General features: G+C 34.7%; 1 protein-coding gene across 6 annotated transcripts in view; it reads left to right on the forward strand.

Moving 5' to 3' along the window:
- Positions 1–27675, forward strand: part of REV1 (REV1 DNA directed polymerase) — a 96980-nt gene that overhangs the window by 35349 nt on the left and 33956 nt on the right. For 3 of the 6 annotated variants that reach the window (XM_072767988.1, XM_072767987.1, XM_072767989.1), the window contains 4 exons: positions 16366–16534; positions 20247–20399; positions 23831–24540; positions 27042–27149. In XM_072767988.1, the coding sequence (XP_072624089.1) occupies positions 16366–16534; positions 20247–20399; positions 23831–24540; positions 27042–27149 (1140 nt within the window). Of the gene's footprint in view, positions 1–3297; positions 3398–16365; positions 16535–20246; positions 20400–23830; positions 24541–25623; positions 26188–27041; positions 27150–27675 lie in introns of those variants that run through there. The other 3 variants (XM_072767990.1, XM_072767991.1, XM_072767992.1) reach the window with 3 other exon arrangements.

The following is a 27675-nucleotide window of genomic DNA, read 5'->3' on the forward strand; positions in this document are numbered from 1 at the left end:
CAGAGGGAGGAGCAGCAGGCTCCCCACAAGGAGCTGGATGCAGGACTCGATCCCGGATCCTGGGATCAGGCCCTGAGCTGAAGGCAGATGCTCAACTGCTGAGCCACCCAGGTGTCCTTCCTGTTTAATTTTTTTTAAGAGACTGCTAAACTGTTTCTTCATAACTGTACTATTTTATTGTACATTCCCATTAGCAGTTTGTGAGTGACCCAGTTTCTCTGTATTCTTGTTTTGAGCGTTTTTAAAAACATTTTGATATATGTGTTCTGATATCTCATTGTGGTTTTTGTGTTGTAATTGTTCTGCATCTTCACCAGCATTTGATGAAGACAAATTGTTTTTTTTTTCAATTAATTTATATATTCTCCTAGATGTGTAGTGGTGTCTCATTGTGATTTTATTTTGTATTTCCCCAACGTCTAATGATACTGAACATCTTTTGCTGTGTTTATTTGCCATCCGTATGTCCTCTTCAGTGAAATGTCTATACATGTCTTTTGCCCATTTTCTAGTTGGATTGTTTTATATACTTTAGAGTTTTGAGAGTTCTTTATATATTCAACATGTTACTCCTTTGTCAGATATTTTTTGTCAGTCTGTTGCTTATCTTTCATCGTTTTCTCATGGTCTTTTGCAGAACAAAGTTAATTTTCTTGAGATCTAGTTTATCTATCTTTACCTTTATGAATTGTGCTTTTTTTTCTTTTTCTTTTTTGTGCTTTCAATTCAGTAATCTTTGTTTAATACTAGATCTCACCAATTTTTTCCCAAAATATTTTCATGGTATTTTATTTTATTTTATTTTATTTTATTTTATTTTATTTATTTTATTTTCATGGTTTTATGTTTTACATTTAATAAGTTCATGATGCATTTTCAGTTAATTTTTATTAAATTTATTTTTTTGGTGGCCTGTGGATATCCAGTTGTTCTAGCTCTGCTTCTTAAAAAATTTTCTTCCAATGGATTACTTTTGCACTTTTGTCAAAAATCAGTTGGACCTATCTGGTTCTCTGTTTTATTATATTAGTGCATGTGTCTCTCTTCACCAATACCAACCACATGGTTTTGATTACTGTGCCTATAGGACTTAATACCAGGCAGAATGACTATTTCCATTTTCTTCTTTGGCAGGATTATTTTAACTATTCTAAGGCCGGTGCCTTTCCATATAAATTTTATAATAAGGTTGTCTGTGTTTATAAAATAAATACCTTGCTGAGATTGTGATAGGAATTACATTAAGCCTGTAGATCAATTTAAGGAGAATTGACATGTTTACTATGTTGAGTTTTCCAATCTGTGGACCCTCCATCCCATTTTACTCTGCTTTAGTTGATTGTCAACAATTGTATTTTCTATGCTGCTTGTGTGTTAGGAACTATAAACAGAGATGATGATTGCTGGAGAATGTGGGTTTTGTGATGAGTAAGTAATCTCAGAGTTTGGTAGAGAGGAAGATAGGTGGCAACACAGGAGAGAAGTTATTGCCTTTGAGAGTTAGTCTAAGTCATTCATAGAGGAATTAACCCTTTAAGCGGGGTCTTGGATAAATAGGATCCTGACGTACATTTCCCCCTTTATATTCTCTAATTTTGGTCATTGGGCTTATTCTGATATTTTTGGTTTTTTCTTTATTTTTTCTTGCTTTTGAACTTCTGTTTGTGCTTTTGCCTCTTGTGATAAGCTTCTTTCCTCACTTCTGTGAATTGAAATTATATTCATCCATTAAGACTCAGATTACATTAGATTTTTGTCTCCATTGCTAAACCAGTCCATAGTATTTAAATTTCATAGTATCATTGCTAGAAATATTTGACACCTAAGTCTTAAGTTGTCAGGCCTTATTGTGTATTATGTTTTTTGGAATCAGAAAGCTCATTTTATGTCATAGCACCTAGCCAAATGTAGATCAGAGGTAGCACTGTAGGGCCTTAAATTTGCTATTCCATCTGATGTCCTTGGGTCTTAACCATTCTCATCTCTGATCAAATGTCACCTCCTCTGAGACTTTTCCCTGACCATCCTTATCTAAGATAAGTGTACCTTGCCCTCCAGTTTCTTTCCTAACCCCTTGTCCAGCTTTATTCTCTTCATAGAATTTATTTGTACCTGAACTGGTATCATTTATCTTATTAATCTTCTGTGTGCCCAGTGAAATAGAAGTACCATGAAGCACAGACAGGAATCTTGATCATTGCCATATCCCAGGGGCTAGAACCTTGCCTGTCACATTGTAAAATGCTCAGTAAATATTAGCTAAGTAAATGAGTGAACAACAGGATTTTGTATTTGTTCATCAGAATGTTAAAATATTTTCACTCATGCTATTTCGATTGTCTTCTTAAATCTTTAGGTTTTAATTAAGAAATAGGCTACATCCTAGGCTTTTACTGAATTATAATCTCTGGGAGATAGGTCTTGAATATGTTTATTTTGGTGAAAGCTCCCAGGTGAGCTAGTGCTTCAAATCTAGTGAAGTGTAATTGTTATCTTCTGTGGAGTGGGATTAGGACAGTTACTATGGCAAGAGGTGTTTTGGTTATTTTGAACTTTTTTCAATATGTGGATAAAAGACCAGGTCCAATGGCTTTGGTACTGCTGAAGTTTGTGAAAACAAAACAAAACAAAACAAAACAAAACAAAACAAAAAAAAACAAATGAACAGGCAGATTCTTTGGCATTAATTGCAAAATGAACAAGGTAGTATGTAAGTATGGCATATTTAGAATTCAAGTGATAAGGATTTGTTTGAAAACTTTATCAACCTTACATTGTTTTCTGAACATGTCAATGTCATGGTTTAGGAAGAGTCCATTTAATGGTGACAAACCAAGTTTTTCAGAAATGTATGCTTCCCAGAAATTATTTTCTTCCTGTATATTTGTATCTTCTTTCATTTTCAGTGAGACTCTAATCTTGTAAATCAGAGATGTAGGCATTTCACTTATAACGTGGGAGAGACTTATAATTTATGCCACCCACTGTATTTTTGCCAGTATCTAATAGGTGTTTTCACCTAGTAGTTACTCAAAACTGTTCTGTAGTTGTTTGAAACTTCTTCAGTTTTTGTTTGGTTAAGTGTATGTGGCTTTCAGTTGAATGTGATAAGTCTAAGGTAGTTAGGGAGGAAAGGAGTCAAGGGCGAAATAAGCATGGCTACTGGAGGAAGAGTAGTGGGTGGGAGTCAGAACACAAAAGGGTCTGCACAATGGCTGTGTGATTATGGACAAATCACCTAAGTTTTTTCTATTTCCTCGTCAGTAACTGTGCTAAATTATCTTTTCTAATTTGTAGGATTGTGAGACTCAAATGAAATAATGAAATAATGAAGGATATTACTACTGTAGAACCAAAGGAGGTGTAAGCAGCCATTTGGTTTACTTCTTTCTACCATGTATGTAGCACAACCAACATTTAATCAAGTTCTTTGCATATACAGAATGAAATGGTGCGCATAATGAATATTTTCTCATTAGAGATTTATCAAGGAAAACTTCTGTACAAGATTTTAAGTTTTTGTTTATAGAATTTGTTTTAACCAGATGATCAAAACTGTTCTTATAAACTGTGCTTAGAAACATGAAAGTGGTCTTCATGTGGCTCTTTTCCTGTTCTGTAATGACATTTGCTGTGATGGGATTTCACCTGCAGAGCTTTAGGCCTAAATTGTGGTCCTGTGATACATGCCTTTTACTTTACTGTGTGTGATTGTTTCTTACTATGGTTGGTTTTAGTTCTAAACTTTAGTTGCATTCAGAATATTCTTTAAAATTAACTGTAGGAGTATTGTGGAATATAATTTTAAACTTTGAGAAGATACTTTAGGATCCTAGAGTGCCTTCATTGTTACTAAGAACAACCATTATTATTTTACATAAGTAGTTCTGCTAAATAGTTTGAGTTTTTACAATGCCAGAAATCCTTTTATTGCAGTAGCAATACTTTTTCAAACCCAACGCTTTTATCCTTGTTAATGCTATTAACTTTTAGCCGACCTGCTACAGCAAATTACCTGACTTACATTTTATTCCCCCACCCCCACCCCACAGTAGTGTACCTTAAGATAATGATGAAAAAGAACAATGAGAAGAGAAGAACTAGCTCTGACATCTCAAAAACTATTATAGAAGGCTGTAAGCATTTAAAACTTTGTGTAACTGGTATAAGAACAGGCAGATAAGTTGTTTAGAGTTGCTCAGACATGTATTTTGTGGGGGCTTCTGGGTGGCTAAGTTGATTAAGTGTCCAACTCTTGATTTCAGCTCAGGTTATGATTTCAGGGTTGTAAGCTCAGGCCCCACATTGGGCTCCACACTGGGCATGGAGCCTACTTAAAAAGAAAAAGAAATTATATGTTATGTAAATTAGATATCATCTTTATACATATATATGTATGATTTATTATAAGTTACATGCATTGTGTTTATTAAACCAAACAGCCTAGTCCTTCAGCACTATTTAAAATATTCTAAGTTAAAAAAAAAAATATTCTAAGTTAGAAAGATTCACAGATGAGTGGAGGAGAGGGTCAGATTATTCAGTATAATTTGTTGCAACAAATCGGATGACTGCGAATAAGCTTATACATCAAAGTAATAGGAAATAAAACACTAACATCCCAATAGATTAAAGGCAGGTTTCAAAAACAGTTTATTTCAGGAAATAGACCTGCGTCACAAATATGGAAATATATTCACCTTTACTGTTAGATAAATGTATAATGAAGCAGAATAAGTTTCTGCAAAGTTATTTAATTTAAAAAATTATTACGTGAATATATGCAGTGCAGGTATGGATGAAAGAAAATAACTGCTCCATTCATTGCTGGAGCAAGAGTGTGAGTTGGTAGACTTGTTTTGGAAAATGACATAATGAAACACGTAAAGGGACTTTAATATGCTTATAACCTTTGGCTTAGTAATTCTTAAAATAAGAGTCTCTTCTAAGCCCATGATCCTGATTTGGCCTCCCAGTATAGGTTTATAGAAAAGATGATCTTATCACCTTGTTTTTATTTGAAAGAAAAGCTCTGCTTGAAAGCAAAAAGCATTGTATAAGAATAGAAATTTAGTTATAAATTGTACTATCTATAAGATGACTTCATTAAAAAACTGGATAATTTGTAATAATACAGAATAATTTTTGGTAAGTGAAAAAGGGTAGGATATAAAATGAGAAGTAGGGGATGATCAAACTGTTAGAAATGCAGAGGAAAAAATTTTAGAAGCAAATCATCACAGTGGTAGCTTTCTTTGGGCATAGAACTAAGAATGGTATATTTCCTTCTTTTTTCTAGATTTTTTATTCTAGGCATGATTTTATTAGACTAGAAAATAATCTTTAATTCTGAACTTTAATGTTATTTATTTTGGGAAGCATGAAATTATTATAGTACCTTTGCTTTTTTTTTTGGCTTTTAGGCTGAACATTTAGGTATAGGAATATGTTACTGATAAGATAGTTTATAGAAACAAAAAACAAATGATTTATGTAAATATTTCCAAATATACTATATGGTGGATTGTATTTTTGTTCACTGAAATCTGCTTCCCCACTCTAGGGGAGGATTTTACTTCCCTACTTGATGAAGTCAGGTTTGGTCATGTTCACAAAATGTGAGAAGAAATGGTATATATCAGCTTGGGGATAAAGCTTTAAAAATTATTTTGTGCTTCATTATATCCTCTTTTTCTTTTGCCACAATGACTGACAGCATTCTAAATAGAGGTTGCTCCATCAGTCTGGATCTGAGTAAAGATGACCTGGAGCCACAGCTCCATGGACATAATGGAACGTGGGATAAGCATGTTTCATGAGTGAAAAATAAACCTTTGTTTTAAGTCACTGTGATTTTTGAGGTCATGTATTATGCAGCATAATCTACCCTCTCCTCTCTAAGCAGTATCTAAAATAGTGGATAGGAGAAATATCTAGAACAAATATTATATTTTAGGTTTTAGGTTAAAGTAGTCATCTTTGGCTTTTTTTATTTTATTTTTTAAAGATTTATTTACTAATTTTAGAGAGAGAGCACCCACACAAGCAAGAGGAGGGGCAGAGGAGAGGGAGAGAATCTCAAGCAGACTCCCTGCTGAGCACAAAGCCCAACACTGGCTTGATCTCACCACCCTGGGATTATGACTGGAGCTGAAATCAAGAGTTGGCTGCTTAACCAACTGAGCCACCCAGGTGCTCCTCTGGCTAGATTTTAGATCAGGGGTTGGCAAACTTTTTCTGTAAAGGGCCAGAGCTTTGTGGGCCATGCAACTCTCTTTTGGAACTACTCAGCTCTGCTGTTGTAGCCCGAGAGCCATAGACAATATATAAATGAATGAGAGTGGCTGTGTTCCAAAAAAACACTTATTTACAAAAACAGGTGCGCCCAAGGGCCTTAATTTGCTGACCTTTTTTTTAGACCACAGACTCAGAATCTTGGGATTAGAGGAAAATTTAAATCTTCAAATTAGTCCTTGTCTATGTGAGAATTCTCCTTCAATCTTGCTTAGTTACTGACAGGCTACCACTCAGCCTCTTGCAGTGACTCCAGTGTGATGGTATACTGTCCTGGGAGGCAAGCAAGTTCATTTTCCAGTAGGTCTGATTGTTTCAGTGAGCTAAAATGTGGATCCCTATAGCTTCCATCCAAAATGTGGATCCTGTAGTTCTTTCTCTAGGACTCCAGAGCATAAATTCAAACCGTGTCATGTCCTCTCAGTGTGCTCTTCATACTAATTCACCCCTCAGCTCTTAAACTCGATTATTCCTAGTTCTTTAAAAGTGTGCTTTCAACCCTGTGGCCACACTTCTCTCCAGTTCCTTAACAGCTTTTCTCATCATCTTTTCCTCAGCTTCCTGGAATGTCAAAATCCTATTTAGTTTCCAGGTTCAGCTCAATCAAATGTTTATTGGCTCTCTGTTCCCACAGAACTTTTTTTCTGATAGAATATCTTGTGTTTAAAAAAAGCATTTGTGGAATCCTTACTGAAGTCTAAGTGAGATGCTTGAAAATATGGATACTGAGGATACACTCATGATTAAGTAAGGTTCCTGCCTCCTTAAGTTATAAGTAATACCATAAGTGCTATTGGATGGCTGATTAAAGCTGCTGGTTGTTTTGAATTATTAAATTCCAAAATACCTGAAAGGTTTTGCAATCTTAAAATTATATGTATTTTTAAGTACACCAAGAAGAGATAAATGAAACATATATGTTATTTACTTGGGATGTTTTTTTACCTTTTGTTGTTAGGTTAAGTAGTTTTTACATAGGCTTTGGAATAGAACTTCTTTTAAATAGTTGAAAATGCTAATAGTTCTAATGTGTGTGACTCCGGATTTTCTCACTCCTATGTTAAAAGGCAAAATGGTAATAGTTTATGTTACAAATTGAACTTTCAAAATAAAGTTTTATATAATACTACTTTGTTTGGTATTGGGGGATTTTTTGGTAACGGTTCATTTGAAATAGGGTTCTGCTATTTATAAAAAATTGAAAATCACTAATTTAAATGTCTCCATCTTCTTAATTAAGGCAAAGCAGTTTCTTAATTTGTTTCCTTTGGTGTTTTATACATGACTGAAACATCACTTAATGCTTATTAGCCAGTATGACTTGATTTTGAGATCTATAGAGGACTCCTCCTGATTGAGTTTTACTGTACTTCTCTAATGAAGTTGGTCAGGGTCTAGCATATATTGTATCATAAATAGAATCAGATGTGTTCTAGGCATGTAGTTTGACCCAAGTGAGGTAAAGCAGAACCATCCCACTCGTGGTCTGCCCTCTGTATGTTTGCATTGTTTGAGTTCATTATTTTGAGGGAGAGGAGGAGGTAAAGCTAATTAAAAAAAGGCAGAGACTTAACTTGGTTTAGTCATGTGAGACATCTTTGTCCTGTGTTGTGTATCAGTTCTCCTACATACTAAATGGTGCTGTTGTTTTAAAATAAAATGTGGAACCTCAGTTTTCACTGTCAAATTTTTCTCATTGAGATATTTTTTTGGCCAAGATTACTTTGTCTCTTAAGTTAACTGTCTACTTTCTGTCACTCAGAAGTGTCACCACCTGTGTTCTTAGTCACATCCTGAGTTGAAATACTGTGCAGTATAAAGCTGAGAACTCATTAATCTTCCTGTAGGTAAACACTGCCTCTACAGTCACTACTCTTGGTACTGTTTGCTGAGTTCCCAACATTGTCCTTAGGAGATACATTGTTATATGTTTGCAAAGCTTTCTTTCTAAGATATTTGTAAAATTATTAAATTGTACAGTCCTATTCCTGAGAAATACAGTTTAGGTGAAGAAGTCTCTTGTTGATCAGTTACTCTTTGATGGATCTTGTGTTTTGTCAAGAAAGGACATATAAATGCACATAGAAAAGAAAGGAGTGTATGTTCAAGCTATAAGTTTTATTTTTTATTTTATTTTTTTAAGCTATAAGTTTTAGAACCTGTTTTTAGATTTATTAAAACTTGAAAATATTATTTGAATTTTGTATGCTTTATAAAAGAGCCTCCTTAAAAAAAAAAAAAAAAAAAGAGCCTCCTTCAAGATGTTGAATTTTGGCTTTAAAGTATGTAATAGGAAACCTTCATGGTTTTGCTTTGGTTGAAGTATTTCTAGTTTTTGTGTACCAGTTCTCCAAATAAAATGGCAAAGCTTTAAAAAGTTTGGAAAAGTTGAGGGTTCCTGGGTGGCTCAGTCAGTTCAGTGTCCAACTCTTGATTTCAGCACAGGTCATGATCTCAGAGTCCTGAGATTGCACTCCACATCAGGCTTTGCGCTCAGCAGACAGTCAGCTTGAGGATTCACTCTTCTTCTGCTCCCTTCACCCCCAGTAAATAAATCTTTTTAAAAAAGTATCGGAAAGTTGATTGCATGTGCACTGACTCTAGGATTAATATAGAAATTTTTAATCTGCAGGTGGCTCCCATTATCTTCATTAATCTTTCTCTGCAACTTTTCTGAGGTTTAGAATATATATTGAGATGCAATAAGTTGGAAAAGGAGCATGGGAACAGAAATCAAGGCTTGGATTTTAATTCTAGATTTTTTTCACTTATTAGCTAATCCTGTCTCTTAGAGCAGTGAGATTTTCACAAGCATCTTTAAAGTGTTAGTAGTAATAATAATGTTCTCCCAAGCTCTTACAATTACTGATTTTGCAGAATTGAAAATTAAATGTGGATAAAATGACAGACATAATAAAATTCAAGTTAATATTATTATATGAATGGTGTTGTTTTGCTGAAACTAAATTCCTGTTTACAATATAGATGTGGTACTAACTGGTACGTAGCATATTCCTTTGTGTTTAGCATGGCTGTCAAAATGTGGTTTGCTTTTTTAAAAAATTTTTGAATTATGGCATATTATACATAACAAAGTTTACCACTTTATTCTTAAAGTGTATAGTTTGGTAGTGTTAAGTATAGCCACCTTATTATACAACTGTTCCCTAGAGCTTCTTTATGTTACAGAACTGAAACCCTATACACATTAAATGACCCTCCATTCCCCCCCTCCACCCGCAACCACCATTCTACTTTTCTGTTGGCTGTGAATTTGACTATTTGAGATACCTCAAAGAAGTAGAATCATTCAGTATTTTTTTTTTGGTCACTATTTTATTTAGTGTAATAAGAGGTTCAAGGTTCAGGTTGTAGCATGTATTAGAACCTTCCTTTTTAAGGCTGAATTATATATCATTGTATGTATGTACCATATTAGTATGTAACATTTAAAGCTGTCCATGACAACAGCACTAGTACCTTCATAACAAAACCTGGGTATTAACATCTTGTGACAGTGCTTTAGTTAGGAAATGATTATCCAAATAATCCTCCCCAGATGTATGTTTTCTGGTAAGAATAGTATTGAAATGAATTTAATAATCTCACACAGGACTTGTGATGCCAAGACTTAACTGTCAGTTTCCAGTGTTGGAATCACTGGTGGTGAGGAGTGAGATAAGGTATGTCAAGGACCTGACTAGAATAGGCCCTAAATTCATGTTGATTTTCTGTCCTCAGTTTTTTACCTGCTTTTGTTTATAAACCAGCTAATGACACTTTTATTCTGCTCTGCATAGAGATGGATGTTTTTAATAAATTTGACATATATATTGGTGCTACTAGAATGGACATGTGTCTACTGACCATGGGAAAGGAAAAAAATGACATTTTCAAGTTTTATTATCATGTATAAAAATTTACACTTGTTATTTTGTTTAGTAAAAATATATTAATAGCACTTACTCTATAAAGAGGATATGCCAAGTATTAATGCATCTCTTAAAAAACATATTTTGTTAAATATAATGGCTTAGGGAAACTGACATCTAATCTTAAATTTCTGTATCGGATATTTAGGATTATTGCTAGTAAAAATAGCTGTCAGATTGTTTTGTCATAGAGGAAATTTTCTGAGAATATTGATTCTGTATCATGTTTCAAACCACTGCTGTGTTTCCTCAGTAGGAAAGCTGTAGATGAAAAGAGTAGACTAGTTTCACTTTTTTTTTCAAATGTCTTGGATCTTCTGTGCCTGTATTTTAATGGACAGTTTGGGAGTTGATATAGACGTTGTAGGATATATGAGTAAATGAAAGCACTGACAGTATTGCTTGTTGAGAGATTAGAAGTGAAGACCCCATAAATTTTGCCTTCTGTTTACAGATTTTGTTAGCATATGATAGGATCAGGTATAGAACTTCAGTTACAGAGGATAAACTTAGTTGAGCAGGGAATCTGGTAAAATACACATAAAAGATAGTTTATTTTAACCAGGTCATCAAAGCACTATTACCGACTTTTTTTTTTAATAATTTTTTTAATTAATTAATTTATTTATTTATGATAATCACAGAGAGAGAGAGAGAGAGGCAGAGGGAGAAGCAGGCTCCATGCACTGGGAGCCCGATGTGGGATTTGATCCCAGGTCTCCAGGATCGTGCCCTGGGCCAAAGGCAGGCGCCAAATTGCTGCGCCACCCAGGGATCCCTATTACCGACTTTTTGATGGATAGTCAGGTTGGTTGTATAATACTTTTTTTTTTTTTCTGTGATGGTATTTAATGTGATGGAAGCTGTTGGTAATTGAATATGAAGCAGTGATAGAAAACTTATCTGGAAGCCAAACAGATTCATAATAGTTTAGGTCTGAAAGGAACCTTAGGAATCATTTGCTCTAGTCATCCCATTTGACCTCTGTCACACTAAAGCATAAAGATAGTAGATAGTTGTTAATTTTGACAGAGCTAGACTGAACTCAGGACTTTTGGTCTCCAGTTCACTGTGTTTCCCTTATACTACATATTTTATCTTGTAAAGACAGTATTTGCTTTTAAGTACTTTGTATTACTCGACCTTAAACGTACTGAATTTTATACCTATCATGTGTGTACAAGACATTGGTGTTTATTAGATAATCAAGATATGTGAATTATTGACCTACCTTTTCCAATGTCTTGCTAACATATATATGTATTTTTTAACTCATTTACATTTTTCTGCTTTAGTTCCTTCATCCATAAAATTGAGTGACCTGGTTTGCTTTTCTCTCACAAACTTGTAAAATAGTCTTCAAGTTTTGTTTGCTGGACATAATGGTTTTAGTACATAGATAGAATTATATAATAAATAGCTTTGTAAAGAATCTTAAGGATCATCTAGTTTAGCCTCTCCTTTTGTAAAGAGGAAACTGAGGCTAAATGGGATGGGTCAGTTGCCCAAGGTATTACAACTTTTCAGGATATTACAACTTTTCAGCTGGAAACCATGCTTTTTTCTTTTTTTAAGAAAAGAAAAATTCATAAGACACAGAGAGGCAGAGACCTAGGCAAGAGAGAAGCACCCTTCCTGTGGGGAACCTGATGCAGGACTTGATCCCAGACCCTGGGATCAGCCCTGAGCTGAAGGCAGATGCTCAACCACTGAAGCCACCCAAGTGTCCCAAAACCATGCTTTTCTATCCCGGTTAGCAACATGTTAAGGCTGATCAAGAGTTTTTGGAGACAGAAACCTGGACCTGAATTGTAGCTATCCCACTAGCTGTATGTAACTTTGGGAAGTTACCTTATTCTCTTTGATCTTTTAGTTTTTCTAATAATTAATCTACCTAAAGTTGATGTTATTTATAAGAAACCTTAAGTGCATTGATGAATAATAATTTACTTGTTGAAAAATTCAGTAAATCTCCAGAGAAATAATTTGATTGGCACATGTACCTTTAAAAAAATCTTTTGTTAGAACTGCTGCTTTTGTTTTTGTTTTTTCTTCTGGTAAAGTTGTTTTTGGGAGCCGCTGAGCCTCTGAGACACTCTTACTTAAAGGATCTTCCCCAAGATGTCATTGGTAACCTATGGTGATGATTTTTGTTGGTGATTAAGTTACTTTTTAAATATTCTAATGTATTTAAAAATAATATGTTCAGTGAGGATGTATAATGAGGGTTGAGAGATAATTTATTTACTGTTTGAATTGGTCTAGTTGGTTTAAGTTTATTTATACCAATATGGAAAATGAAATGGTTATTAAATCTCTACAGGCTCTTTTAGTTCTGACATTCTCTAGAGGGTAACATCAGTTGTAAAGATTTGGGGGATAAAATGTCTCTGAATAGTTTTTTGTTTTGTTGGATTTTTCATTTTCTTCTTTTGTTCTTGCTAATACATTAAGGACTTTCTTGAAGGAAAAGGTACTGGAGGGTGGGCAACAAGATGATTTAAAGGTGGGATTATGAATTGAAAAATGTAATGATTTATAGGTAGAGAAAAGCCTCAGACATGGAGTTTTTACCTTCTTTCTGCTTTTGGGGTAAGAGATGATAACATAATAATGCTGGTAATAGGTGACACATAATTCTTACTTTGAGCATGGCACTTTTCTTAGCAATTTATAATTTTAGCTCTTAATCCCATAACAGCCCTCTGAGACACTATTATTATCAGTTTACATATGAGAAAAGTGAGGCCCTGGAAAGTTAAGTAACTTGCTTGAGGTCCACAATTTAGCAAGGGATTGAGCTAGGATTTGTGCCCACTCGATCCTCGATCTTGCTCTGGACCCTGTGCTATATGGCCTAATATGTTGAGTTACTGAGTAAATGTTTTGAAAATAGACATGGTAATACGACTCACACTCCACTTTTACTAGAGGGGTGAAAACCCCAGGCAGGAGGCTTTGATGCATGGGAGATACCAGTAAATTCAGTAAATGTGTACTGAACACCTGCTTTGTGGCAGACATAATGTAAGTGAATAAAACAGACAAGGTTCCTGCCCTCCAGGAGCACGTGCTCAAGGGGGAAATCTAACAACAAACAAATAGGGTAATTTCAAGTTGTTACTGGTAGTACGAAGAAAATTACCTGGTGTAGTAGATTGGAGGGATGGGGTTACACAAAGCTTAGTGTCATAGAGGTTTCATGAGGTTGGATACTGTCTCCCAAACATTTTTCTCTACTTAGCCCACATCTGCTGAATTTAAGGAGCGTGTTAAACACAAAAATGAATTTATTGTGCAAATCTTCAGAGCTGTTGTTTATATTCTTTTGAACTTGTAATGTGGAAGTATGTTCTGTTGCTTGAAGAAATAGAGCCAGAGAGAAATACTGTTTTAAAAATATCAAAAAGCTATAAAAGTGAGGGCAGCCACCAGCCACCATGCACGCCAGGCTGTTGGGGCTGGTGGAGTGGTTCCTGGCTGCTGTCCTTGGCGCATTAAATGGCAGTTCTGTGTTTGAAAAGTTAGGGCTACCATGTGTCAGCATATGTGTTGTCTTCTACCATTTTTTGTATAGGGCTGGATCCTCAAGTCATACAATGCTTTAAAGGAGTTCTGCTGTCATTATAATTTATAATAACAACAGTTTTTACATTGAGTACTTTCTATGTGCCAGGCTTATTTATTTGTAAAGAGGAGAAAGCTTTAAGGAGTTAAGTCCTTTTTCAAAGTAATACATCCAAAGAATGTTAAAGCCAAGATTAAATCCAGGTTGGTCTGACACCAGATTTCATGTAATCTTACCTTTTAACTAGATTGGTTTTTATGGTCCACTTCACACTGAAGAATATGTACGAGTTTGCAAAGTGAACTTCAAGGAGCCTCCTTAATTTCATCCAGTAGGCCAGTAAATTGTCCAGGTTTTCCAGTTCCAAATTTCTGCAGTAATTTGATTTCAGAGAGCAAGTAGTAGAGGGGACAGTGCTTTTACAAGTATGCGTAAACAAAGGTAATGTTTTCTGTCAGCCTGTTTCCTATTTAAATCATTGAATACAATTAGAATTGGTTGAGGAAAGTTGTGGATTAACTTGTAAATACTTTTTTTTGCGTTTCCTTGCTTTTTATTGGATTTGGCGTCTGTTCATATTATGTTGTATCTAGCCTTTGAATTGGTACTTAATACTATTGTGTCAGCCAAATTTTGTAATCTTTAGGGTAAGAAAATAAGTAAACTATAGATTTTCGACTGGCTAGCTGTTTAATTTCCACAGTTTTACATTAAATCATTGTGATGCTCAAGTTTTTGTGATTCCCTAACTCCTGGAAACCTTATGAATTCTGAGTTAATTTTATTTAAAAGTTGTTTTCATTCCCCTTTTTAGTCCACTGTTGAGTTTGGTAAACACTAGCCGCATGTGTTAATAAGCACTTGAAATGTGGCTGGTCTAAATTGACAAATGTTGTAAATGTAAAATACACGCTGGAGTATAAACAGAGTAATGTGAAATATCCCAGGTTTTTGTGTTGCTTACATGTTGAAGATGTTGAAGTGATGATTTGGATCTGTGAGATTAAAAATATTATTAAAATTAATTTTACCTTTTATTCTGTTTTGTGAGTTTACTAGAAAATTTTAAATTACAGTGACTTGTATTTATGGTTCACATTATATTTGTATTGAGCAGTGCCAGTGCAATCAGTAACATCAAATGAATTGTATACCATAAGAATTTACCAAGACTCGACCAACCTGTCAACATTGTCTAAATGTTCTAAATATATCTTGTTAGTTTTTTTCTGATTCTAAAAACTAAAACTCCCCTAGTTACATAGTTAGTTTTTTTTCTGATTCTAAAAACTAAAACTCCCCTAGTTACATAGTTACTATAATAAAAGTGTTTATTTAAATACTTAGACCTGTATTGCTTAGACTTAAGATAAATCTGTTGGTTGGATAACAAAGTATCCTCCTGTGATGTCCCCCCAGGGTATAGCTGTTTTGAGGAAGGTGTAATTTAGAGCTTTCATTAGAATAATTAGGTTGGAAGAAACAAACTATTGAAAATAATTAGTTTAATGTGATGTTAGTAATACTGGTCATAACTTCAGTGAGTCAGACTTTTTATGCAAAAGCATAAACCATACTGATTGTTGTTTAAGATATTTTTCTATAGTTTTATTAAAAAATAATTTCAGAGATGGGAGCAGGGAAAAATAATTTTTTTTGGGGGGGGGGGGAGGAATGATTTGAAACAAAACCAAAAAAGATGTTTCTTTTTCTGTGATTTTTTTTTTTTTAATTGGTGAACTTTATTTTTTGGCTTTGGTGCAAGTTCATATTGAGAAACTGAGTAAGATTATCTTCTTATATTTTCTTTTTTTTTTTTTTTTAAAGAATTTATTTTTTTAATTTTTATATATTTATGATAGTCACAGAGAGAGAGATAGAGGCAGAGACATAGGCAGAGGGAGAAGCAGGCTCCATGCACCGGGAGCCCGACGTGGGATTCGATCCCGAGTCTCCAGGATCGCGCTCTGGGCCAAAGGCAGGCGCCAAACCGCTGCGCCACCCAGGGATCCCTTTCTTATATTTTCTTAAATAAAAATAAAAATTATTAAGCTTCATAAGAGTAAAGTCTTTTAGTAGCCCTACAGTAAGTCTGTTTGTTCATAGTAAGTTATGAGTGGTTTATCTATCTACTATTGTATTATTCTGAAGGAGGTGTAGGATTAATTGGAATCTCTGCAAACTGATCTATAAATGATTTTATGGTAATTAATTTTTTAAAACATAAGATACCAATGTCTAGGTCATGTAGCTAAATATGGTCAGAAGTTTTAAAACATCTCTGTTATTAATATTTGTTTCATTACTTGAGGTCCCTGTCTGCTCTGGGCATCTCTTAGCAGTAGGTTTTTTTTGTTGGTGGAGTGTCTCTAGCAGGCAAGAGGATGTGCTAAAGCAGCATAGCCTTATTTATCACTTTGTGATTTACCTCTCAATTTTGTTTACTGGGAACACAGCCCAGGAGGAAGTGGATCAGTGATAGATTCTTTAAGTTGGGCTTTATAAGGGGTTATTCAGTTAGGGCTTAACATATATAAAACTCTTAACATTATTTTAATATTAATTTTACAGATCCTTCTGCTGAGGAATTGAGAAAGCTAATGATGTTGCATGGAGGCCAATACCATGTGTATTATTCCAGATCCAAAACAACACACATTATTGCCACAAATCTTCCCAATGCCAAAATTAAAGAATTAAAGGGGGAAAAAGTAATTCGGCCAGAATGGATTGTGGAAAGGTAAGTTTAATTTTTTAATTAAATTTTAAAAAGTTTTTAAAATTGGAATGCTTTTTATTTATATTATAAACACCTCACTTACATTGCCTCTTAAGGTTGAAAAATAATGTCTTAAACTGTTGTACTCTTTAACCTCACATTGATAATTTAGGTAACCTAATATGTTAGTGTTCTTGCATCCTCAGCTACCAGGAGTTAGGGGCGATGACTCAGGTAAGCAGCAGGAAGCAGTGATGGGAAGGGATTGGCTAAACATGGTGTTCGTTCAGAAAATGTTTATACATCTCTGATGGGCTCTGTACTTGGGAAATATCAGTAAAGTAAATAAAGATCCTTTCCCTACCTCTTGGAGTTTATGTACTACTGAAGAAAACATAAAGTAATATTCTTAGTATATAAGTAAATTATATGTTAAGAGTTAATACATGCTAAGGGAAAAAAAGAAGAGCCAGGGTATTGGACCTGGTGTACTAGAAGAGAAGGGACAGAGAGGAAGAGCAATTTGCAGTATTATTAATATCTGTTTTTCAGTTACATTATTGTTCTTTGTTGTTGGTTTAGAACTGATGTCATAAATCAGAGGTGATTCATACTAACTCTCTAAATTTAATTTGTCATCTGATGAGCCATAACTTAAGTGATTTATATTTTAAGTGATACATAATACATATAAGTAATTGATAGATTTACGAAAGTTCAAAGTGAAGATATTAAAATTCTCATTTTTAAAAGAAGGCTTAATATTGATATGCTGTGATTAGGTGAGAACTGTTAATTTGTACAAACTATCCAGCACAGTGCCTGGCACATTGTTAGATACATAATATATAAGAAGTTCTTTTCTAATTTTATTTTTATTCTATGAACATTATCAAGTATTAGAAAATTAATTCCAAAATGACAAAACTGCATTTTTAAAAAGTGCATTTGGCTTTCAGAAAACCAAATGTATCTTACAGATTAAGGGTTTTTGAAACCTTGGGGGATTAAGTTGACAGTTCATCCCTGGAACATCTTACTGATTTCCTTTTGCTGTTTTCTTGTGATTTATCCTTTCATTACGTAGGACCAATGAATATGACTTTTAGCTATGTATCTCCTTAAAAAGGGAAGTGTGCAGTTTTCAGTATAAGAAGTTAGTATCATTCCAGAGTTGGGCTGTGTGTGTATTGTCATGTACAGACAATCCTATCATCATGTTAGGGCTAGCATTGGATCTGAAAATATTAATCTGACTTTGGAGGGAATGGTGGAGATTCAAAGATAGTAGGAAAGTGGACTGAAAAGGGTGCTCGGTGGGTAGAACTTGATTTACTTAGAAAATGTAGTTTTCATTATAGCTGTTTTTGTTTTGTTTTGTTTTTCGTTTTAATACTTGCTTTTCCTTCTTACCCTGAATGCAATTAGAGAATACAATTGAAAAAGCAACTTAAGGTAGTTATAAGTTTTAAAGTTTACCTGAATGGATTTTATTTCAGATTGAAGTCAGGCTTAATCATTTATTTTTAAATAACTGACGTGATTTTGGACATCCTGATTATATGGCCTGTTTGCTTCATTTTATATATGAGAAGGCAAAGCTACTAAGGCTGACTTGCCCAGAAACATCAGGATTCAGAATCCAGATTTTCCTGACTCCTGTTTGGGTCTGCTCTTTGCCATTTAATTAAGCTTATTATAGATGAATTGGTCTATGTGGAAATGGATCAGCCTGGGCATACATCTTAATATATAAAACAAATGCCTAATGTCTACACGTCTTAGCATGGAGTCCTTTTGGGAAACCACAGTACTGTTTTCTTTCATACTCTAATCCCAATCTTGTTCATCTTGTCTTAGTAGTGTTTTGATGAGATTTTATTATACTTAAAATTTTAGGGACGCCTGGGTGGGTTAGCAGTTTAGCGCCTGCCTTTGGCCCAGGGCGAGGTCCTGGAGTCCCAGGATTGAGTCCCACATCGGGCTCCCTGCATGGAGCCTGCTTCTCCCTCTGCCTATGTCTCTGCCTCTCTCTGTGTGTCTCTCATGAATAAATAAAATCTAAAAAAAATAAAAAATTAAAAAATAAACATTATTTTAGTTACTTAATGGATGATACATGACATTCTTTTCTTTGTTTTTCCTGTTTTTAGTTAGAGCAGTTTAAAAAGCAGCTATACCACTTTTGAGTGTGTAGGGTGATAGCTTTGCTTTGATTAGAATTCCCTGATGTCTGTCTGTGTATCATTAGACCAGAGTTAATGTGGGGGGAAGTCCTTTAAGGGAGAAGCCTGTGTGCATTAGGTTTAGGTATGGGATTATTTTACTAAAAATTTTGCCTTGTGTATTGTAAGTCAGGGATTTTAAAATTTTTGTCATAATCCTTTTCTTCAGATAATTTAATGACATTTGAACGATAGAATAGTTAATGAGGAGCTGCAGTGATTCACACCACTGCCTCATCAAGCCTGGCAATGCCATGGAGCACAGTTTAAAAACACTGTCCTCAGTTATTAAAGGCTGATTTTGTTTGTTTTGTGTTGAGTGTTTTATAGCAGGGGACCCTGCCTCCTATGGTTAGGTTCCCACACGGGTCTATTGGCAGCGTGAGTTGATGATTGTTGCAGTTCCATGGCCGGCTCATCGGGATCTCCTGGTGGGGGTGCCTGGTTCCCAATCAGATCTGCCCTTTCTTTTTAAGCTCCCAAACTATAATATGTTAGTACGTTTGTTAGGTACTTATGATACTACAAAGAGCTCATACTTCATATGGGCTAAAATGTTGTTTCTAATTACATTTACTACTAAGATCAGTGCTTATTCAACTCACTTAAGTAAAAGTTGTGATTTCATCTCTTTTTTTTTTTCATTTCTCTTGTGTTTTTTATATCTTGCCTCAATTATTCTTCATAGAAAATATGTTTGATTCTAGTTTCTAGTATAGATTTGGCTTTTATTTTTAAATTGGTGTTATTTACATTTCTCTCTCACAGTGCTATAGAGTTCTTCTAAAACTATTTTTACTCGACTAGCTAGCCAACAGACACATTTCAGACTTTCCCCCAGGTTACTTGTAGGTAATACTGTATCAGAAAGTGTATTTTCTGTCTTCAGGTTCTCAAGAATGAATAGTTTACTCTCAGTATCTGTAGTAAACAAACATTCCATACTCTGTAGGAGAAAGGGCAAGAAGTTGTATACATTTTTTCATAGTAAACAAACATTCCATACTCTGTAGGAGAAAGGGCAAGAAGTTGTATACATTTTTTCATACTTGTTTATTTCCTTTCCTGAGCTCATAGTGTAGAAATTGGAAATCCTCATCCATTTTAGTTATTCTGGAAATACTTAGTATGTAAGATGAGCTTTGAGAAAGTCTTGATAATTCTATGTGAATTGTTTGGGAACTGTGGTAAATATTAAAAGCATGATGGTTAAAATATTGACTAGTCATAAGACTCCATGCATGCAGTTTTGTCATCCTACTCTGCAGTTACTTATTTTCCCCTCAGATTTTTGGCCACTAACTTTTAGAAGTTCACATGTATGTCTCTGCATGAGTAGAATGTCTTATTCTTAGAGCCACAAACACGGAGGGCGATGAACTAAACTAGGAAAATAGGTGGCTCGTTTTTGGTGAAAAGCTCCTATTATTCAGAACAAAAATTATTTTCATGAAGCTTATTTTCCCAAAGTATTGAACTCTTAAATTAGTGTTACTTTTTTGTTTCAGCATCAAGGCTGGACGACTGCTGTCCTGCATTCCCTATCAGCTGTACAGCAAGCAGTCCAACATGCAGAAAGGTCTCAACTTTAATCCTGCATGCAAAGCTGAGGAACCTGTGCCAGGTCCAAGCAGTGTAGCCAAACAGCTCAACAACAGGGTGTAAGTTTGTCTACATTGGAGAGTGTTGCAAAGCTGGGTTTTAGCAGTGGGTATAGCCTCTGCTTTGCTGAGATAGAAACAAACACAAAAACCTGGCCATTCATGTGTATTAAACATGTTTAAAATATGTGTGTAGGTATCTTGTCAAAAAATTATTTTTACTGTGAAAGTTTCATAAACAAAATGTAAATAAGAAAGCTTTTCCAGGGATCCTTGGGTGGCTCAGTGGTTAGCGCTGCCGTCAGCCCAGGGCGTGATCCTGGAGACCTGGGATGGAGTCCCACATCAGGCTCCCTGCATGGAGCCTGCTTCTCCCTCTGCCTGTGTCTCTGCTTCTCTCTCTCCCTGTATCTCTCATGAATAAATAAATAAAATCTTAAAAAAAAAAAAAAAAGAAAGCTTTTCCAGGGGCACCTGGGTGGTTCAGTGGTTGATCATCTGCCTTTGGCTCAGGGTGTGATCCCAGGGTCTCGGGATTGAGTCCTGCATCAGGTTCCCCACAGGAAGGCTGCTTCTCCCTCTGCCTGTGTCTCTGCCTCTCCCTCTGTGTGTCTCATGAATAAATAAATAAAATCTTAAAAAAAAAAAAAAAAAAAAGAAGGCTTTTCCAGTTGTTGTAGATTCCCATGTAAACTAATGAATCTTGGGATGCCTGGGTGGCTCAGCAGTTGAGCGTCTGCCTTCTGCTCAGGTCGTGATCATGGGTCTGGGGATCAAGTCCCACATCGGGCTCCCTGCCAGGAGCCCGCTTCTCCCCCTGCATGTGTGTCTGCTTCTCTCTCTGTGTCTCTCTTATTTATTTATGAATAAATAAAATAGTTTTTTTAAAAATAAACTAATGAATCTGAAGTTATTAGAAGTAAAATTTCCCATGGATTTTCCTGAAAGTAATTATTTCTACGGAAGTAATTTGCTGTGGAATGTTGCTTTCTCAAAAAACTGAACTAACTATGCCGGGTATACTTTTGTTGTGTGGTCTAAACATATGGAAAATGTTAACATTTCTAGGTGGTTTTTGAAAAATTCCAAATTCATAGCCATTTTACATATGTAAATATTTTTATAATGGTAAAAATTTACAGTTAGAGAGTTAGAGGTAACTTTAGACTTGAGTCTAGACTTGAGTCCATGTGACAGGTTTTTAAAAAATATTAAGCTTTAATTGCAATAATCTTGGGTAAAGTGGTTTCATGATTAATTGGTGTGTTGACTTAACATATATGTCAGGTGGTTCATTATCATTAGCCTTCCCCTTATTTATTAAATTGCTTGCTTTGGGAGTTGGATATATATATATTTTTTAAAAGGCCAGGAGTCTAATTAAGCTGTGGATATCCAGTGTCACCACCTTCCATAGTTTTTGTTGTTGTTTTTTAGCGTGTGTTCACTTATAAGCATATTCACATTTTTCACATTACATGATACTTTTGATTTTTTTAGTAACATCAAGATGCACAACAAATAATATCAGAAAATGTTTCTGAACGTACTTGATATCTTTTTTCTTACCTGCACTAATAAAAATAGAAAGTAGGTGTGTTTTTTTTTTTTAAATTCTTTGTGCCAGTTTTAGCAAGAATTTATCCTGATAGATTGTACTTTTTTTTTTTTTTTAAGAGATGTTATTTATTTGAGAGAGAGTGAGAGTGAGCACAAGCAGGGGGAGAGGGAGAAGCAGACTCCCCACTGAGTGAGGAGCCTCATGCAGGGCTCAATCCCAGGATCCCAGAATCACAACCAGAGCCAAAGGCAGATGCCCAACCAAATGAGCGACCCAGGCTTCCCTAGATTTCACTTTTAATCCATATACACTGTTGCCTAATTAACATGTATCTACCAGTGATATATTTCCACTACACCTACTTTATGAATATCCATTTGTCTAGGCTGAAAAACCGAACCGCAGTACACAGTAAGAATATATATTAGCAGTGTGTTTCTTGCCAATATATGCAATTCTGTTGCATATGTTGCTAGTATACTTGGAAAGAATCTTTACTGTTTGTGACACAGAAAACTAGATGTCAGGCTTTTCTGATTTACTTCACTTTTGTTGCTCTCTGTGATCATTATTGTTTGGTATATTTAATACATTTTATAAATTCCTTTGAAATTCTTTTATGTGACTTCTTGTTCCCTTGTTTTCTCTTTATCTCAAGGGCCAGACATATAACAAATTAGGTTTTCTTTCCTTCCTCTTTTAATCGTTTCCTGTTGGTCGTCTCTTTCCCTTTCACTGGCATGATCATCTGTGAGGACTGGACCTAATCAGAGTTGGCTGTCATATTCCATAAGATGGTTCAAACAGACAGAGCCAACCCAGAAATGGGTGGTAATGTTTTGCATTCTACTCATGTTTGTGACTTCTCTGTGTGTTCAGGTTGCTATTACTAATATATCATGTTGGACTTTAGATTAAACCTGCTAATACTGTGGTAACCTCACCAATGCCTGGGGACCATATATCAGGCAACTTTCTCTGGAGCCTGAACTACTAACTGGATTAATGATGTGGGTATTTTTCTAAGTGGACTGAATTACAGTTCTGTAAATCAGGTTTTTGTATTTGTGAGATGACTTTTTTGAATGCAAATGAATTTTGTCTTTATAGCAAACATCTAGAGGAGTCACAATGTGAATTTAGCTAAATTTTGTCATAGGCCCTGCATTTATAAATTTGTCATCAGGGATCTTGGTCCAGATTGCCTTGGACCACCTTAGCATCTGAATACACTTTTCTTAGAGATTAAATGCCATTTTCTTGGTTAATAAGTGAGTGTCCTCATTTTTCTAGGTATTTTTTTTCCTGAATTACCCATACACATTAACCTGGTCCTTACTTTTTATTTACTAATGCAACAATTGGCCCCATTAATGGATTAGTACATAGAGTCTGTCAGTCTTCCTGAATGAAACTTAACTGGCCCTAGGATTGTAGCAGTATTGGATTTAATGTGTTGAACAGTGCCTTACATAAAACTAAAACTAGGAATAATAATTCAAATAAAGTTTCTTAATCCATTTTTATGGGAGCTATTTATACTGAGTCCCATAATTTATTAACTCCCTAGGAAATGGCAGACACTGTGCCTCCAACTGGATATTTAGAGATTACAGATTCCATTTAATTTTTAGTGGGAAAAATAATTAAAAATAGTTCTTATTTTTCTTCAGTCTAAGATTCCATTGTATTTCTTCTTTGGGAGTAAACCCTTAAAAGACTGTTTATATTCTAGAATTTTCCTAGTTACCTTGCTACTTTGGTTTAGCTAAGAATTATCTTTTGTTGAAAGAGAAAGAATATAAAATTCATGGTTTAATTTTTCAGAGAAATCTTGAAGTGCATATCACTAAGACCATGTTTACATTAAAAATTGTTTTAGCCTGAAAGTCACACATTAATTGAAATTAAATCTTCTTTCCTGCTGTAGAAATCACATAATTAAGAAGATTGAGACAGAAAATGAAGTCAAAGTCAATGGAATGAACAGTTGGAATGAAGAAGATGCAAATAATGATTTTAGTTTAACAGAGCTAGAGCAGATCTTTCCAGGAAGGAAACAAAATGGAATTCCGCATCACAGAGACAGCGCTGCCATTTTTAATGGACACACTCCTAGCTCTAATGGTGCCTTAAAGACGCAGGATTGCTTGGTGCCCATGGGCAACAGTGTTGCCAGCAGGCTTTCTTCAGACTTCACCCAGGAGGAGGAGCAGGCTGAGAAGAATAGCACTGACTTCAGAGACTGCATCGTGCAGCAGTTCCAACAAAGCACTAGAAACACAGATACCGTGCGGAATCCACACAGAACTAATTCCTTCTCCTTATCATCTTTGCACAGTAACACTAAAATAAACGGTGCTCACCACTCTGCTGTTCAGGGGCCTTCAAGCACAAAAAGCACTTCTTCAGTACCTACTCTTAGCAAGGCAGCACCTTTAGTGCCATCCAAACCCTCAGATTGCAATTTTATTTCAGACTTCTATTCCCGCTCAAGACTGCATCACATATCAATGTGGAAGTGTGAATTGACTGAATTTGTCAATACCCTGCAAAGACAAAGTAGTGGTGTCTTTCCAGGAAGGGAAAAATTAAAAAAAATGAAAACAGGCAGGTCTACACTTGTTGTAACTGACACAGGTAGATACTTACTAAAATTGTTTTCTTAAGAAACAATCATGCTTGACCATTTTGTTCTTGAGCTGTCATTGGTATTCTGATCAATACTAAGCTCTCATATAAGTCTTTAGGAATATCGGGTTATGTAAGTTATAGTAAGCATAGCAGATTATAGAAAGCTTTCTTATTAAAGTATTTTCTTACAAATTTAGATTTAAATGTGGCTAACTGAATATTTTTAGGTAATTTAAACAGTAACAAGGTTGAGATTCTGAGCATTCATATGTAGACCTTTTCAGTTGTGGAAGTTTTGAAATGTGTGAAGTATTACATGTATTATATTCAGTGCATAAACTCCTGTAAGAATAAATTGGTTTGGCAAGAATAACTGTTAATTCCAGAAGCTGGCATCTTAATGATTTTTAAATTATTAAATAACTGACATAATAGCTATTGTAATTATAGTGGTAAACTTGTAGTGAGATTAAGTATTTTCACATAAAAGTAGATGGGTTATTGTATTTTGGTTTTTTTTTAATACTTGTTTTCAAAAGCGAACAAAACCAATGACAGGCTATATTTCTGTGCAGTCATTATCAAGAGTATCTGCTTTGAGGTTTTAGATGTTTTTTACAGAATATACAGTTTTGTTTTGTTTTTTAGAGAGAGATCTCAGAGATTATCTAATACTACCCTTTACCTTAACAGCCATGGAAACTGAGGTACAGAGGGAAGCTCATGGTTTTGTCCTAGAAAGTGATAGATCTTCTCCATGTGGTGTTTTTCTGTTATGTTTGTTGTGTTTGATGTATTCCTAAATGCTTTGTTACTTATGAAATATTTTAGAATGATGTTATAGGTATTTGATTATCCACACATCATCCCTTGACCTTACATGGTAAAGGTCATTTAATTTTGAAAGCTTCAAAGAACTATTACAAATTAGTTTCATGAGTGGGAATAAAGTGATTAATTTTATATTGAATGAAAGCATTCAGTAGGTATATGGTATATATGTTCTGTACTATTTGAATGTTTAAAGCAGTTATTTTGGGTTGTTTACATTATGTGTATATAATACTTCAGAAGAATTATAAGATTTATTTTACAGATCATTTCTTGAGATAATGTAGAGGGTAGCAAGGAAGTTCATGGTTTTGGAGCTTGATAACATAGCCTGAATCTAAATCCTGGCTCTGCCGCTCTTATCCTGCAGGACCATGGGCCAGTTAGTTCACCTCTCTGGGTCTCAGTTTCCTCTTCACGGTAGAGTGGTAGGTAGTCCCTGCTGCTCACCTCATGGGCTTCTAAGCTTAGGGAAGATAACATGAACAAAGGCTTGGTGCCTTGCACATAGTGAGAACTTGGTAAAAGCTTTCACAGTCAAAATGGAATAGTCTGGGCCTTTGGGGAGTAAGGATAAGTTTTTGGAAGCTTATTATGAAGATCTACCTTCAGTACTAGTATTCTTTATCAGCGAAAAATTCCTTTATGAGATTAGAACTTTATATAAGCTCAGGGTTCTAATTCCAAGACTTGTGTACCCTGGAGGGCCAGTGAATAGGGCTAAGGATGAAACTGATAAAGAGGAAAGCTCTAGTTGTGGCTGGATTGGTTAAAATAACCCTGCTAAATCAAAATACGCAGCCCAGGGTGATTGATTAGAAGGTAGGGTCCTTAGGAGAGGACACTCACCTTTATCTTCTTGAAAGTGGCATATATACTTCAGACCTGACTTTTAATAATGTTTAATGGCTTAAGGAGGAAAGTTTATATACATTATGTATATATACAAATTCATATGTAGATTTTTGTTTTATAGACTTTTCTAAATACATCTAGGATATCAGTGTGATGGCTTGAGAGCTCAAATCAGACTGCCTGGGGTTGATTACCAGCTCAGCCTCTTACTGGCTGCATAACATAATTATTAACAAATCATAATAGTAATCTGTGAAATGGGCATAATAAGATTACTTATCTCAGCATTGGTGTGGGAATTTAAATACACGTCTTAAAACAGTGCATGATACCTACCAAACAATAACAGTGGGAAATTATACTGTTTTGTTTTTGTTTTTGTTTTTAATCAAGGAATGTTTGTAGACTACATGGAATACTGGTCATTTAAAGTTACTTAGCTCCAAGTGTAACTAAATATATGAAAACACCTTTATACACTTTAATAAAATATTGAGCACACAGAAATAACTTTAAGATAAGTATTTAGCTATACGTTCGATTAAAAACTTAATTATTAGAATTCAGATTAGGAAAATATGGTATCTTCATAATTGGTTTCAAATTATGTTTGGAAACTGTCTATCTCTGAATTACTTTTAGAACCAAAGAAACAAATTTGACCTCTCTTGAAAATAATCTGTAATAGAGTCTATATATTTTTGGAAACTTCATTCTAATTATAGGCACTTTAAAAATACAGTTTCTAAAATTAACTAGACCTGATTTTTTGGAATACTAAAAATTAGTTTGGGGTTTGAACATTCTCTTTTTCCTTCTAGGAAATATGTCAGTATTGAGTTCACCCAGGCATCAGAGCTGTATAATGCATGTTGATATGGATTGCTTCTTTGTATCAGTGGGTATACGAAATAGACCAGATCTCAAAGGTCTGTATTCTTGTTTATATTTTAAGAAAATTAACATTATTGTAAATATATGTTCTAAAGGATCTAAAAATCTGCTTTAAGAAATACTTATTCTGGTTTTCCTTGGCAAAATAAATTTCTGCTTCCAACTTTTCTGGACTCAATTATCAAGAAAGATAAAAGGAAATTAGAAACATTTTTTTCTTCCTATAGAGTTCAGGTCTAGGGAATAATATTCTTCAGCTGAAGGATCTGTCATTCTAAGACTAATGTAGATTGGTACTGGGCATTTTCTGTATTTTTATATATATACTATTACTTTGTTATTAAATGGAAATTTTGTGGTAGCATATGGCTGCTACTTGGGTCACTGTGCTTTCTCTCTCTTGAATAAACTTGATTAACTGTCCTGATGCTACTGCACATTCCCACCTTTTGGTTAGAGAATAATTTTACATTATTGATTATTGCTAAGATATGCTGTCATCTTAGTTTTAATAGAATTTCAGGTATTTGTGAGTGAGGCAGTACTTTTAAAAATATTTAT

Source organism: Canis lupus, chromosome 11 (genome assembly GCF_048164855.1).
Source record: "Canis lupus baileyi chromosome 11, mCanLup2.hap1, whole genome shotgun sequence".
NCBI lineage: Eukaryota > Metazoa > Chordata > Mammalia > Carnivora > Canidae > Canis > Canis lupus.